The sequence below is a fragment of the Pyrus communis genome, chromosome 13 (assembly GCF_041283825.1).
Source record: "Pyrus communis isolate YQ-2024b chromosome 13, ASM4128382v1, whole genome shotgun sequence".
Taxonomy (NCBI): domain Eukaryota; kingdom Viridiplantae; phylum Streptophyta; class Magnoliopsida; order Rosales; family Rosaceae; genus Pyrus; species Pyrus communis.
In genome coordinates this window covers 3,112,937-3,129,025 of record NC_142577.1, presented here as the reverse complement: position 1 = coordinate 3,129,025, position 16,089 = coordinate 3,112,937, and the positions used below count along the sequence as shown (strand labels likewise).

The window sequence follows — 16,089 nt, the reverse complement described above, 5'->3', positions numbered from 1 at the left end:
TGCATCTGCTTCTGCTGGTGCTTTCTTTTTTCCACTGACATAAGACCATTTGCCTCTCACGAGGAATAGTTGGACCCATCCAACTTGTCTAGGGTGATATGCAGAGACATATCATTTTGTGTAACAGCAACTGAAACAGTGGTCTTGGAGTCACCCATTACTACTGCAATGAATTCTCTTTATTGAAACAAGAGAGAGCCAGTCTCACAGAGAGAGATGCAGGAACAAAATGCAAGGAGGAAGAGGCAACGACACGGGTTTGTTGGGTGATTCCAACAGGTATGGTTTATAGGGCATGGGGTAGTATTTAAATTTTTTTTTGTTTTTTGGAAAGTTTTATGGTTCGTGGAGATATTGCAAATGGACAGAAGATGGGTAGAGATGCAGCGTAATGTATATGGTTAACAAGCTCAATATGGGTAGTGATGTTGGCAGATATGGACAAAAAGAGAGATTGGATTGGTATGAAAGTAAAAGGCCTGCTATTCTGTAGGTCTTATGGGGTAGATGGCAGTAGTGCCAGTAGGTTAATCAGAATAGAAACTCTTCCTTTGGATTAGAATGGCTTTGATACCATGCCAAAATAGAGTTAATTTCTTGATATATTCATCTCCCAATCGGAGGATTTATATAGGTATACAAGCAATGATGATCAGGTATGAAACCAGTACAAGAAGTCATAAAAAACTGCTATGAAACTACTGCCTATATCTAAATTTACTGCTTACAACTACTCTGTTAATTACAAGGGATTTCATGTCTGATTTCCTAATTCTTTAGTCAACAGTGGCTGCTTCAGTTAACACATACCTCTTCTGGTTGATCTATACTGTACTCTATTCTCGTAAGATGATAAATGCAAAAATCCATAAAAATAAAAAAATCGATTAAATAAATTTCTTGTGGTTAATGTGTAGAGCAATTGCAAAAATCCATAGTCGATTTCCAAATACTTCTCTTTTGGCAACGCTCCTTGTTTTACTGTATAAGCTTGGAAGGGAAAGATCACTTCTCTCCTTAATGAAGCGCACAACTCTATGTTTGAACATGATTCTCTAGGCAGCTCAGCTTTTGGTTTTGGCTGTTTTGTAAGTGTCCTATTTGGTTTGCAAGGGAAGGGGCTACTTGGTCTATTCCATTAGACTATCCTATGTGAAACTCAAAACTATGGGCTTGAACTTTTGGTGCTTCCAAGTAGCCCAATCTTCCATAACCTTAGCTTCACGTAGTCCAATAAACTTCTGTAACCATTCAAACCACGATTCACTTTCAAGCCCTGATATATATATATATATATATATATATATATATATATATATATATATATGACTTGCGCCCCCTTTAGCAGGCGTGATTTATGTATGATGTTAATATCGTAACATGGCTTGGCATGATAAATATGGATAAATTTGCATGGACTTGGCTAAACTTTAGCTAGAAGCTCATATAGGTAGCCAACTTTTCAGAATGTTCCAAGTATGAAATGATTCGTTGTTTCAAGAAAAAGGAGTATGAAATGATTCTCAAGGACAAAATATAAGGTGGTCGTGTAACATGGATGACTTTGCAAAATCATGTGCAAGTAAAAAAGAAGTTGCAACCACAAGATTATGTGGATTAATAAAAAAGTTCCCCGTTGGTCATACAAATTAATCAACAATTTTGAACAAGAGGAGGGGGAAACTGAAGAAACTGTGGTAGAGGATCATCAGATTCGTTCAAGAAATAAAGTTTCTTTTTTCGAACAAAGGTTAATGTTGTGATTATAAATACAATTTGAATTATTTAGAAATCTTATTCTACAACTCTTAACTGAAATAAAGGGGACTCCAAACAGAAACCGGCCACTAAAACGGGCTCAACTGATCCCACCCTGTGATAATGTTACCCGGGATTAAGTATACAGGGATCTCTAGTTCAACTCGAATGGAAAAATAAAGAGATACCTTGCCCGCAAGAATGACGAAACAGCATTGGTACTGCACTTTACTCCCCGACAGTCAATCCAAACCCGAATTTGTAGTCTTTCTTTCTGTGATCAATCTGCAAGGCGTATATTTTAGTACTTGACAAAGAAGTGGCAAAAAAAAGTCCACCTAATTGAGAAGAGGAAGAAGGGCACACACAACATTGCTAAATCCTCACCTCTGCAGAAAGAACAAAATTAAGACCCATATTTAGTCGCTCTTCCAAAAATGCAGCTACGGTGCCATTGGAATCAATCTTTCCTCTAAGACGGCACTGCAACAATGATAAAAGTTAGCCAAGAACAGTCAATGCTTAAAAATTCATATTTGATTTACCAACACAAATTAGGTAAGCATACAATCCTCCTTGACGCCATCACGACAAAGGGCACAAACAAAATTCATGATGAGACATGAACTGGGTTTTGTATCAGTGCAATAGAACACCGAGGAAAAAAATCCATATATAGGTTTTCAAAAGACAAGGCAGCATTTTTTGTGTATTGCATGGATACACTGCGTATATACATAACAATCTTATGATGCCAGACTGAACCTGAATCTGGATCAAGGTCCGCACAGAATTAAACAGGCCACAATGTCCAAGAAATCATGTTTCATGAAACTGTTCACCTACTAGGTGGTAACATACTCCAGCAGCAATCCGATACCACTGGTTGTGTAACTTAAACCCTAAAATGTTCATCTACTAGTAAGATCACAACATAAGAAGAAAAAGAGATTGTCTATTTATTGCAATGAAATAGGAATCATTGATTTATACATCTCCCACTACACCATTATAATGATTCATGAATATTTGGACATTAAAATACGAAAGCTACCTGTCGAAGAATGTAATCATAACCAAAACTAGCCGTGACATCTCTTGACATGTAGTTGTACATGAAATCTGATGCAAGAGAAACCTACAAGAAAGAAAGACTGTAAGAAAGACTTCGGAGAAACCATAAAAAAGGAAAACTCCATCAAGATATCCAACAATATAAAAGGTTAAAATAGATAAACTTTTCTCACCTTATCAGACACCTTTTGTACATAGCTAAGAGCAACCATTCCGGTACTAGCGACTTGCCCTGTGGCAACCTGGGGGTGCAAAGAAAAGTTGGATTAGGGTATGAATCACTCAACAGTTACTTGAGTCAAAATCTCGTATGAAAACAAAACCCAGTACAGTTTGTTTTATAGTTGCCCAGTCATACAGAGGAGATCTCATATGAAAACAAAATCCAGCGGAATATGTTTTAGAGTTGCCCAGTCATACACAGGAAATCTCATATGAAAACAAATGTAGTGGAGTTTGTTTAAGAGTTGCCCGGTCATACAACGGTTACCATACTCCTTATGTTCAATAAGCTGAGGTTGACCTTTGAAGGTTCAACAGTTTGGGGCTTAATTTCCTATAACCCTATATCACCTTTGTTCATAGAACGGGCAGGTCTCGCTTGAAATAGTACCTAAGATGATTATGAAGACCATTCACAATGTTTTGTAACCCTTGCTTTCTGTTTTGCTTTGAAGCTTCCTCTAAGAATTAGGGAGTTACTGCAGTTATGAGGTTTTTTTTTCCTTCAGAAGTGGGCTACTTCTCTCCTGGTCCTGGATGAAGAGTTTATATTTATAATTTAAAAAAAAAAGATATTTCACTCAAGGAAAGCAGGACCCTCAGACCAAAAAAAGAAGGAAAGCAGGGCCCTGCGGTACTCAACCCTCAGACCAAAAAAGAAGGAAAGCTGCGGTACTCAAATGGTGGATCTAAGGTACATGAAAATAGTAGCATTAGTCCAATGTTTAATGTGGAGGATCTTAGCCACATATCCTCTACAATAGAGACAATGAGCCTGCAACCCCATCCAATTATTAGTAAGCAATTATTTGGTTTATTGAAAAAAAAAAAAAGTATTCCTCATTTCCAATTGTTCTGTCATATCATTAGTTTCCTTTATTTCCAATTATTTCAACATCATTTTTGAACCAACCCTTACAATGGTAAGAGTTTCATAAAATTAATTTCAAAAGGAAACATTGCAATAAATGTTCATGATGTTTTAACTCTACATCATGGGCCAAGACTTACTTCACCCTAAAATTGTGGCATGAAACAAGGTTTTTGAAAAAAGAAACAAGAGTGAGCAAGCATACAGCTAACTTTAGATACATTCTACATGCACAAATCTTGATGCCTTTCTGGTGCCATAGAATGCAACAAACAAACTAATATCTTGTTTCCATACAAGAATAAATGAGTGAACAACAGTCAGAAGCAATGAAACATTATGTCGGATAACCAGGAAGTTATAATTTAAGGCTTCAAGACTTTACCATCTTGTCTGTGTTATACCGAGCAGCATAGCCAATACCAGACTTCCGATGCTGACCAGCCCAGAAAACTTCACCACCCAAAGCCAGATGGGGCGTCACGCTCTGAAAAGTAATAAGCACTTTGAAGATTGGTAAAATGCGCTAGGTAAATCAATAGAGAGAACTAGGGCTCATTTGGAAGTGCTTTTAAAATGATTGAAACCGCTTTTAAAGAAAATGTTTTTGGGTTCCAAAAGCACTTGAAGTGCTTCCTGGAAGAAGCATGCACTTCAAGTGCTTTTCCAAGATTCGCTTACGTTTTTACAAAGGATTGGTTCCAAACACATTTTCACCAAAAGCTCTTTCGGTCATTTTAAATGCACTTCCAAATGATCCCCTGGGTGTGCCATTGACATAAAGGCAACAAAATATGCTTATCACTAGGAATTAAAATGGAACAATTAATTTCAGGGAAAAACAATGGAGAATACATAATAAATGCCAGTGTAACTCATAATACATGTCACTACTAATAGTAAGACGATAAATTTTGAGTCATTCCTGTAATTATATTATATACTTACTTTTATTGCTCCATTTACCTTTGGTTCATGCTCAAATAAAATCCAAGTGCTTTAACAGCTAAAAGAGTTTTGACAAAATCTTAGGAAACAGTTATTGGCACACTAGAAGTCATCCTTCACTTGAAGCAATTTCTTCCTTGGATTTATAAGCGAGGAGAGCAGGATGACCTTTATGGAGTGCCAATAACAGCTTCTACATCTTAATAGAATCATAGAAATGATAAAAGCTGGGAAAACGAAGGAAATGAAAAATAAATGCTGGAAAACAAGCAGTTAATAGTAATTGGCAAAAAGATATGGTCATCATATAGTTAAATTATATTTAGTATAATTAATACAGATTATACATTTCTGTCTTTTTGTATTAAGTGCTCTCCCAAAATGTTGTGAAATACGCAACACATGCAAAAATCAAAATAACTTTTTTCTTCATTAAGAGAAACATAAACTTTTGTAACTGAAAGAAAAGAACACAGAAATTTAGAGAAATGAAAAATATTACAGAAACCATGGAAAAGGCATCCACCGATGGCAAGCCCAAAAACAATTACAGAACAGCTCAGTCACCAACTGAAAAAAGCATTACATGAAACAAAACACAAAAACCCTATCAAATATTTAAACTATAGCATCTTTGCCAATTAACACATGACAAGAAAATAAGTTATCCAGAAATTCGAAGATACAGAAGCCTAGAAGGGAAGCAAATAATGAACCCTCTCACGTAAAGGAAACTTATAGAATCCATTTTGTGCTGATTAATACATGTAGAGTTAGAGTGTACAACAATAAGAATTATTGTGAAAAGAACTTTTCTTTTGTCATAAACTAATGAAAAGGTTAAACAGAGAATACGGTATCCAATATTTTACCTGAATGTAGTTTGCTCCAAACAATGCACCATTTCCTAGTTGAAACTGTGACCTGTAATCTTTGCCCTGTACAGAGGAAGTCAATGTTGGGTAAAGCCATATAAGTACAGAAAGATTATTAGAAAATTAATACCAAAGTGGTTAGCTCAAAATACAGAACAAAAAATAATAAATAATCATGTTATTTAAAAACAAATAAAAGAGCATTAACTCCATATACATTGGACAATGTTTTCAAATAGAAAGTACCACATCATTTGGTCACCCCCATGTGTATTGAGTTCCAGTTGTTGAAAAAATGAGGAAAAGTAAACAGATGGGAGGAGGAAAGGAAGTCTAAATCATTTCTTCTTAAAGCCCTTGCGCTTAATCCCTAAAGCAGATCAAAGGTCATTCCAATCAAATTCTAATAGCTATCCTTAAAATCCTGGTATTTTTTTAATACTGTGGAGAAGTCCAAATTGAAAGCAAAACACCAGACCTACTTTACTACATATAACTTGTAAAATTTAAATAAAACTAGATTAAGAAGCAACTAAGGCACAACTACCATCCAATCTAGAAGATGAGTAGAAAAGAACACCCCCTAAATTCAACTGAACAGATGACCAAATCAAATCCCAAAACCTAACTCTGTTCAATGGCGGATCCAGAATTTCAAGATCGGGGGGTCCCAACATAAAAGTTCAAAAAAAATCTTACACTAATTTGGTTCCATATCACTATTTCTATTAAATTTGGTAATTTTGGTTCATTGAATAAATCAAGATTAATCTCAAATGTAATAAAACCGTCGAATTCTCCTCAGCAACATAACACAATTAGTGACTCCACAAAGATAAAATTTGTTAATGTAACATATATATTATTAATTGGGTGTTGGGACTAGAGTCTAGTATTAAAAAACTTATATGAATTTGGAAGAAATAAAATTAGGCAGCTAAAGGGCAGTGGAACGACAACTGGTGGTGGGTGGTGGGGAATAGGGTAACTTGGGTTTAAAGTTGGAAGGTTGCGACGATTGGGGCTGGGAGTTGTTAAATATAATTTGGGGATACTGGAAAAGACTGGTTCTCGAGCCCTATAGAGAAAACAGAGATATTTTAGTTTTTAAATTTTTTATAATGACCTAGCTTAAAAACGCTGTTGTCTTGGCTAGGTCTTTTAAAACAAAAATTAAAAACCTCTTCGTCTTCTTTGTTATAAGCACTGCTGCCAGCACATCCATGGAGGCAACAAGCCTCTCCACTGCACTTGCCCAAATTGTTGGAGGGTCGCAAAGGTTGATCATAAGTGTTTCTTTGGGCTTCCGAAGGGTCCCGGGACCACCCGGGTCCCTATATGGATCCGCCATGGTCATTCACAAACCCCTATATACTCCTAGAACCTCCTTGACTTACCAGCACAATAAATTCTCAAAGGGCTTTAAGCCTTATCACTTAACAGCGGATAAAAACCTGCTGTAACCACCCGACTCACTGACCTCCCTGAATATATTCTGCAATAATCTTAGAGATACTGGACAGAGAACACGTATATCATCAGCACTCCTCACCCTGCTTATACAAAAATGAACCAATGAGAAGAAAATTGAAATACATCAATTTGCTTGTCTTTGAATTAAATTGCACATGTTAACCCTACCACGAGCAAAATCAGCTTCCCCTTCCTGCTGGTAGAAATTCTAGCATTGTGTCATAGTGAAACTAAGTTCCAAATAAGACATACAAGTAGGAAGCTGAAGATCCAGATTCAATCTTCTTGAATCTACTCTAGCATCCGAAACCTACCCTTTTGCAAAACAACCAGGAAAGAAGATAATTCCTCAACCTCCACCTCATGAAGTACCTCCTAAAAGTCTAAAACCAAAATCCCAATTCACCAGAATAGATATGTCAAATGAAGGCTAAATGGTTCCATTATGGTACCTGCCTACCTGGACAACAATAAAATTAACAACCAAGGAGACAAGCTTCTAAAATTAAATTCACCCACCCAAATTCTTCCCAAAATCTCATACTATCCACACTACCAACTACCAGACAGCAAGAAAATAAAAACTAATTCGACCCAATAAACCATCAAGCAACAATTTTTGAAACCAACCAACTAGCCATCCATATTACTGATTATTGTTCAAAAGTAAAAAGGGATTGATGAAATTAAATTAAAATTACAAGGAACTTAATGGTTCTCCACAAAAAGTTATTAAAGAGGGTAACTGCATCCACCATAAGATGTTTCTCTGCTATAAAGCCTACAACTTAATGGTTCTCCACAAAAAGTTCTTAGCTAGATTTAATACAACTGTCTCATTTTCTTTCACAAGCAGTTTTTAGCTTTTGCATGACCCAACAGGAAGTTTTCTTTTGAGTGCAGCAAAACATGGAAACACGAAAAAGCGCCTTTACTACAGAAAAACTTCTACATTGCTCAAAATGTTGTCCCAAACAGGTACTTAAAAGTTAAAATAGCTATATAAAAGTTCTTTCACAATGACTGCAATGCATGTAATTTGTTTCAGAGAGAAGTTTAACCTCTTCCTGGTTGGAACACCATTATATAAAAAGAAAAGTAACTGAAAGATATTCCAAAGTCAACGTCTTACCTTGTAATCAAAATTGACCATGCCATGTGACATGTGAGGCTCATTGGTAAGCTGGAAAGAAGCACAGAGAAGTTAACTAACTAGCTTAGACATTACAGATTATCTGCACAAACTCTGAAATTAAAAAAAGAGATAAAAGTTCTTCAACAGTCTTTTAAATCACCTGAGAATTGGCCTTCAAAGTAAGATTCTCAGATAAATCGCACTTTACTCTTGCATTAAGCCTTCCATCAGTCATCATTCTCCCAAAAAGCATCAACTGCATGACACCAAATATTTAAGTGAGAATTTAAATTCAGCTTGTCATAGAAAAGTTCCCAGATGACTAATATCATAAGACGGTTAGTTACCTTTGGATCTATAAAGTTGGCACCAAACTCATAGTGAGCAGTGGGAATTTTAATAGTTTCAGGAGATTGTGAAGGAATCTCCGTAGGTCCCATGAACACGCTGATGGCATAGGAGCGTTATGATTCAGATCAGTGTCTAAATACTAAGGATTAAATAGAATGATGATGGGAATGAATTGGAAGTCCGGTCAGACCTGTGACTGAGTGAGAATCTCTGATTGAGTCCTTTAGTAAAATCAAAGCGCATCCCTTCAAACAGTTCAGGCTTTAAAGACACTGCATACACACACAAATAATCTCGTCTTAAACCCAACAATGGAGCACTTCTTTATTGTCCAAGTAAACCCAAAAATAAAAAGCCATTCCATTCGATTTCTAAAATCGGGCTGTGTAACATGAGACACAAAAATGATAGTTACAAGACCTAATACATTCATATTTCTCCGAGAATTCATAATTCAAATATAAGTTATATAACATATTAATTCACAAGAATAAACACAAATCCACATACTTTTCAAATTAAAGAACAAATCAGTGTAAACTAGAGAGAGAAAAATGAAACAAAAAAGGGGGGAACAGAGAGAGAGACTGACTGAGAGCTTCACGGTGGATCTCCTCATAGGGAATAGGGCAAGGAAGATTCAAGTAATCCACTTTCTCATCCTCTTTCGGCTTCGGAATCGTATCAGCCGCGGTTGGAGGGGGAGGAACGAGGCCCGCCATTGTTAGTGCTGTTTATGCTCTGCCTTCGGTCGGCAACAAAACTCGGAGGGTATCGGGTGGAGAAGGGGGAAGAATGGCTCTCGACGATTCGGATCAAATAAGAGAGAAGAGCCTCTGCAGCAACTGGAGGGCTTCGAGCGGCAAAACCTCCAAAGTCCGGAACACTACGATGAAAAACTAATAGTCTAAAACCCTAGTGAGAGCAGCGGGTTGTTGGGTTGAGGAATCAAATGGGCCGTTGGTGCAATCCTATTACATTAGCGATGTGGTTGTCTAAATCCTAGTGTGTCTAAGGATATCTTGAAATATTATCTAGGATTAGATATTATCCTATTAGAGTTGTAATTCTATTAGGGTAAGGAATTAATCTTTCCTACTACTATAAATAAAGGCACAATGGATTGAGATAACATAGCTTACAATTATACATCTCTTTCTTCTCTATATGTGCCGCACCCCCTCTCTCTTTATGACCTCCATAATTGTTCAGTAAATTATGCCTATAACACATTATCAGCATACTATTGATGTTGCGCTAAAGAGAGTTTGATCTTCAATCAAAAGAGTATTACGTTTTAATCATTCTTTTTATGATTAATTTATTATTTTATTGAATTGATCTACATGTTATTGATTCAATTTAATTTTTCTTTGTTGAACGTGATACAACCCATTGGAGATGCAATTCCAGCTTTCAGAGAAGGAGTTTCTGTTAATTCAAAGGCTTAGTTGTTTTCTGCCAATCAAGTTCTTTTGAAATAAATTAAGATATTTGAAACGACCATGAAGTATGAAAACATTCTCATGATGCATGAACCCTCTATATTTATATTTACCTTCCGATATATATATTTCATATATTTGTCAATATATATATATACACACACATTCATGCATTACGCAATTTTTGCTATGTGGAATATGTGAGCCAAAGAATCAAAAGAAATTAGAAGCAATTAGGATTTTTCAAACCTATAAATTTTGAACAAGAATTTAAAATCCTTGGGAAATATTCGGATGAGCCACGGCCTGGGGTTTTGAAAGTTGATGGGCCTGTAGCCCTATAAAACAGCATACCAACATTTGTTTGCTAGGCTTTCTCATGGTCCATCCTGCACCAGACCAAGCCAGCCTATGCTAGGCTTGTCTGTGCCCTCGCCCCAAATTAGCCAGCAAGCCATTGCTTGCTGGGCTTGCATTGCGTCAACCAGAAGCCAGCGAAAGCTGGGCTTCCTTTCTCACCACTGCCCAAAGCTAGCAAGCCTATCGTTGTTGGGCTTTGCCCTCCTTCCCTGGCCCGCTAATTTGCAGTTAAGTTAGGCTGCTATGCAGTAATATAATGGAGCCCAAACGTATAGACTCAATTCGGCTAGAGTCTACCGAATGTGTCACATCCTAGTCCCGGTTCCGCCGTAGTATGATATTGTCCGTTTTGGGCCCTAGCCACACCCTCACGGTTTTGTTTCTAGGAATTCACGCGAGAACTTCCCAATAGGTAGAATGGTATCAGAGCCACTATGTCGTGTGGTGCGGGTGTGCCGCCAAGGACGTCGAGTCCCTAAAGGGGGTGGATTGTAACATCCCACATGGACCAACGAAGAGGGAGTGATGTGCCTTATATGTACATGTCCACCTCCATATAGCACAAGGCTTTTTATGAACTCACTGTGACACACCCCAACCCGAGATGTCCACTAGGACTTCGAATCAAGATGTGTTGGCTGACACCTGGAAGGTGACGAAACCATAAAGTGTATTCATGTGGAAGATGTGAACAAATTTAAACCTAAAAGTGCCTAAGTACAAGAGTGCACGGTGAGAGGGTGTGAACCCATTTCACACGTGATAACAAAGCATAAGTAGAGTATAATAAAATAGGGTGATAATTATATCATCGATGGTAATCGTCTACTCCAAGATTTGCCAATAATCCTCATCGATACGAAAACTGATACTAGAACCTAGAGGGGCGAAAAACAAGGGTGAGTGGGCCTGAAAATAAAGTTTTAATAAAAAACTTTTGAAAATGTTATAACCCCTCGCCGTAAAACCTGTATAGTTTCCAAAAAATAATAGTACTACGTAGGTATAAAAACCAATGCACAAGACCAGCGAAAATTGAGATATGTCATGTCATAATATTTCAGCACTAAAAGATGTAAACTAGATGTGCAACTAAAATAAAATAGTATGCCAATCGGAGTCACCTTACTTGACCTGTACGACTAGACTTATAGCTCATCAATCTAGGCTAGCACATGAGTTGGAGTCACCTAGTGTGACCTGTACGATAGGCTAGGTATAAATATGTACGCTCAAGTGCTACAATCACGTGAAAGCTATGCGATAATCACGATTCCACGAGTTGGAACCACCTATTATGGTTTGTACGAGAGGCTGGCACCAGAGTTGGATCCAAGGTGAGCATGTTGTGCGGGATGTGAACAATCACATAATGGCTGGCCCTGGTCCTGGGAGAAACACTAATACCGGGGTGCAACCATGATGAGCTCTAATGAATATATGCATATTCATATAATTCAACCATTTCAATCACATAATTCATAATTTTGTCACTTACAGCTAATTAATCCATGTGATGTTTGTAATGCTTCAAGCTAGAGATGATCAATGTCTTGTCAACTAAGCAAGTCGTAGTAGCTTAGTTGATGCTGGGACTATGGTTTTAAGTTACTTCGATCAACATTGCATCTTAATTAGAATAAAAAAGGATAATCTTCTTGCTTGTAGGGGTGAATTGTTTCTTTTGTTTTAGTTAAGATGGCATAGTATGGGTTTTATTTCACACGAGTTTGTGAAAGCTTCATCTTGCCCATAGGTGTTGAAGTACTAGAAACTAATTAATTTGCTTGCTCGCAGGTGTAAATTAACCTAGTTTAATGAAGTTTTATTGGGGGATTAAGTTTCATGCCTTCAGTTACAAATATTTCCACTGTGAGCCCCATAATAGGTTGTGGTTTTTAAGGCATGGAAATCGGTTGCATCATGACGTATTTTGGTGTCTCTTTATGAGACTTGTTGATGCAAAATATTGGACCCATGAAGGTTAATCAACGATTGCTAAGGTACGCATTGTTTAAGTCTTATGCTTGTAAATCTTTTTTATTTGAACTATAATGTCGATTTAGAGGATGAAATTTGACTACTAGAGTTTCCTTTGGACATCAAAATTGAAATGATATGAAATTGAATTTGTTATGGATGCACATAATTGTTTCTGGCATATTGCATGTCTTGATTTAAATTGGATGAATGACACGTCTAATGGTCACCAAAATGTACTATGTGTCTGCAAATTTTCGTAATTTTTTGCTATGTATTGTAATTATGGTGAACTTACTAGTAACCCATGCTTGTATAGACAGTTTTACTGGCAAATTGCATTGGTCTTTTGAGACATCACTTTAGACTACTATTATGACCCAAAACAGCTCTATAATTTTATTTTATGAAGATTAGTATGTCTATTTTGATCTGTATAATTTTGGTAGAAATTAGGCATATAAATTGATTATGATAAATTCTAAAGTAAGTGTAACTCATTGCTGAAATTCTGTTTGACAACTTTATGTTGGTTGTGATGTCTATTTTATTATGTCTAAAATATGAAGCAATTTTGTTTAGGTACATCCTTGAAAGAATGTATGAATGACTGTTTGCCCAATTGGGAGAATTAGTGAAAGAAAATTGGGCTTCAGACTCATTAACTTATTTGAATAAGTGTATAAACTCTAAAAGCTTAGTGAGGGTTGTTCTAAAGTTTTGAGCATTAAGTGGACTTGTATGAATCTATTAAAGTGTTATTCTATCTAGCATGAATATGTGTTTTGGTGGATGAAATTGGAATTACGTATGTCATGACTCGAATGACAATAATATGCTTAAGTTGCACGAATGAGTACTTGGTGTATGTGTATATTTTTACTTGTAATCATTTGGATGCCTTGTTGATTATTTGTTAATCTTTAGAAAGAATTTTGAAGCTCATGGGGACTTAGCATAAATATGGAATTATTAATACAAATAAGGTGGTTGTTGGATGCATAATTTTGTATAAACAGCGGTGAATGTCTTAGTTTTACCTTTCATTGAGATTATGCTATTTAAGGTGTTAAGGAAAGGTTAAAGAAAGACAATTTTGTAGTGATATGTATTCATTGACTAAGTAAGGGTGTTCCCACAAGCATATTTCAAAAGGTATGATTTAAGTATGGATTTGCAAATTAAGTGACAATGTTGTAGATTAGTGGGAGCTTGAATTTCATGTTAGTAATGGCTGATAGGAGCATATTTATACGACTTAGTTAGCTTGTTTTCTTGCATTTAATTAGCTAAACTATGTTAATTACAGTGTTTAAAGTTATTTTCGTGCAATTTCAGGTTTTAGTGTCAAAGTATGCAAAAAGAAGCAATTTGGAGCATTCTAGAGCATTTTTGGGCCAAGATTGGATAGTGCAAGCATGGAGGCATGAGGATGGACGAATTTGAAGGCTTGAATTCAGTTAGGGAGCTGCAAGGGGGCCTAAAAACCTTATTTCTAGAAGGCTTTATCTATTCACACATGGTGCCTAATTTCTGCCTAATTTCTGTATTAGAAGAACAAGCCGTCCTACCTTGTCTCCTACCTTGTCCAAGCCGTCCTACCTTGTCCAAGCTACACACTTGTATCCCTTAAGTGTTTCATGTATATATATCCTTGTAATCTTGTAGAGAAAGAAAAGGAGAAAAAACATTCTCTTCCATATTTTCCACATTCTGCCTAATTTCTGCCTAATTTCTGGTACAAAACCTTTTGGTTTCAACTAAGTTCTAAACCTTTCCTAGCCCTATAAATAAGGCTTTGCAGCAAGGCACTAGGGGGGATCACTCATTCACCCAATTTTCGTCCATTCATCTAGCCACACCACTCTACACATCCTAAAATCCTAGAAACACAATTCTAGCCACTTTTACCACCTTTGCCGTAACCTTCCATCCAAGCAACCATTCAACCACCATAACCACCTTGTGCCGCCACCATTAAAGGAGAGGAGGAGTAGTGCCGTGCAGTCCAAAGGAAGGAAGAAACCTTGCACATGCAATCTGCAACTATTGGAGTGTTTGGAGTTCTTTCTTCTTTTAGTTCTGTTTTCATGTTTAATTTAACTTGCTGTTCAATTATGTTAAACATGTGGAACTAATTTCTTTTTAGTTAGAGGCAAATTTGAAGCCATGGACATATGTTGGTTATGATTTGATTTACTCCAGTTATGAATTCATGAACTTTAGATGTGGTTTACTTTTCTGTTTTGATTAAGAACTTGTTTATGTATGTGGGTTGAGGGTCGACACTTAATTTGCATGCCTAAACTTGATGCTAGGATATAAGGGAATTTCACCTAATCATTATGAACTTATATTCATGAGTAGTAAAAATCGCTAGTCACGATTGTGTTTAAGTAAACCCTAGGCTGGATTAACATGCGTATTCCATAGTTATGAATGCCTAGTCGATGTTTATGATTTCCGTTGAACTTAATGATCTTTGTTGAATGTCTCTATCATGCGTATTCCATAGTTAGGGACTTTGATGAGGAATAATTTGGTTGTAATGCGTATTCCATTCAATCCAATGAATCTAGGGAAATCTGAAAGTTAATTTAAGCGGACCTAATTAACTTGGAGCATTGTCATTCATCGTTTGTTGAAGTCATAACTGGGAATCAAATTATATGCATATGTTCATGTGTGGATAAGGAACCCTCTAACTAGTTTCTCATTATTCTATTTCATCACAATCTGTTTTGTTTGAAGTTTGTTTACAAGTCTCTGTTTTAAATTCAATTTTGTCAAAATCAATCCCCCATTTATTTTGAAATGTTAGAATAGTTAGAAATCAAGTTAATTTGTGTTTTTAAGTGTCTTGAATCAAGTGACAACATGTTTTCGTCCAAACTAGTGTTTGTGCTCAAAACTGCCCAGAAAGTGATTTTAAGGCAGTTTTGAGTGCTTCTGTGTTGTTTTGAGTCTTTTGGTTTGTTTAAGTGTTTTAAACTCTAGTTTGGCATTCTTTGAGTCTAGTTTAGTGTTCTACATTATGTTTTTACGTTTTTGAGTCAAGTTCACATTGATTAGCATCCCTAGTTAATCCCCGGTCTAGAACGATCCCTACTTGCATCATTACTACAATTGTCATCAATAGGGTTTAATTTGTGTGTCAAGTAATTCTCACATCAATGGCTTACATTTGCAAATAACCTATAAGGTATGTATGGTTTTTTGAATCCATGTATTCAGTTTAATCTCCGGTTGGATTCATTGAGTCACATATTTATGTGTTGGTCAATTATCAGATGATGATATATTTGATATCCAGTTAATCAAATTGCATTTTAAATCACAATGGAAGAGTTAATATGTAACATCCCACATCGCCTAAGGGAGTGGATCCTCTAAGCCTTATATGTATATTCCCATCTCTACCTAGCATGAGGCCTTTTGGGAGATCACTGGCTTCGGGTTCCATCGGAACTCTGAAGTTAAGCGAGTAGCGCGCGAGAGCACTCCCATGATGGGTGACTCACTAGGAAGTTCTCGTGTGAGTTCCCAGAAACAAAACCGTGAGGGCGTGGTCAGGGCCCAAAGCGGACAATATCGTGC

At 36.6% G+C, this 16,089-nt stretch overlaps 1 protein-coding gene across 1 annotated transcript; it reads right to left on the bottom strand.

Moving 5' to 3' along the window:
- Positions 1 to 1,713: 1,713 nt before the first annotated feature.
- On the bottom strand, positions 1,714 to 9,680 carry LOC137737914 (mitochondrial import receptor subunit TOM40-1). Its single transcript, XM_068477497.2, has 11 exons — positions 9,300 to 9,680; positions 8,898 to 8,979; positions 8,704 to 8,803; positions 8,517 to 8,612; positions 8,354 to 8,404; positions 5,746 to 5,811; positions 4,311 to 4,412; positions 3,006 to 3,074; positions 2,813 to 2,896; positions 2,146 to 2,241; positions 1,714 to 2,043 (listed from the first exon to the last, which is right to left on the bottom strand). Exons 1-11 carry the CDS (start codon positions 9,427 to 9,429, stop codon positions 1,987 to 1,989), a joined length of 933 nt encoding a protein of 310 aa, XP_068333598.1. The 5' UTR covers positions 9,430 to 9,680; the 3' UTR covers positions 1,714 to 1,986.
- Positions 9,681 to 16,089: the final 6,409 nt, after the last annotated feature.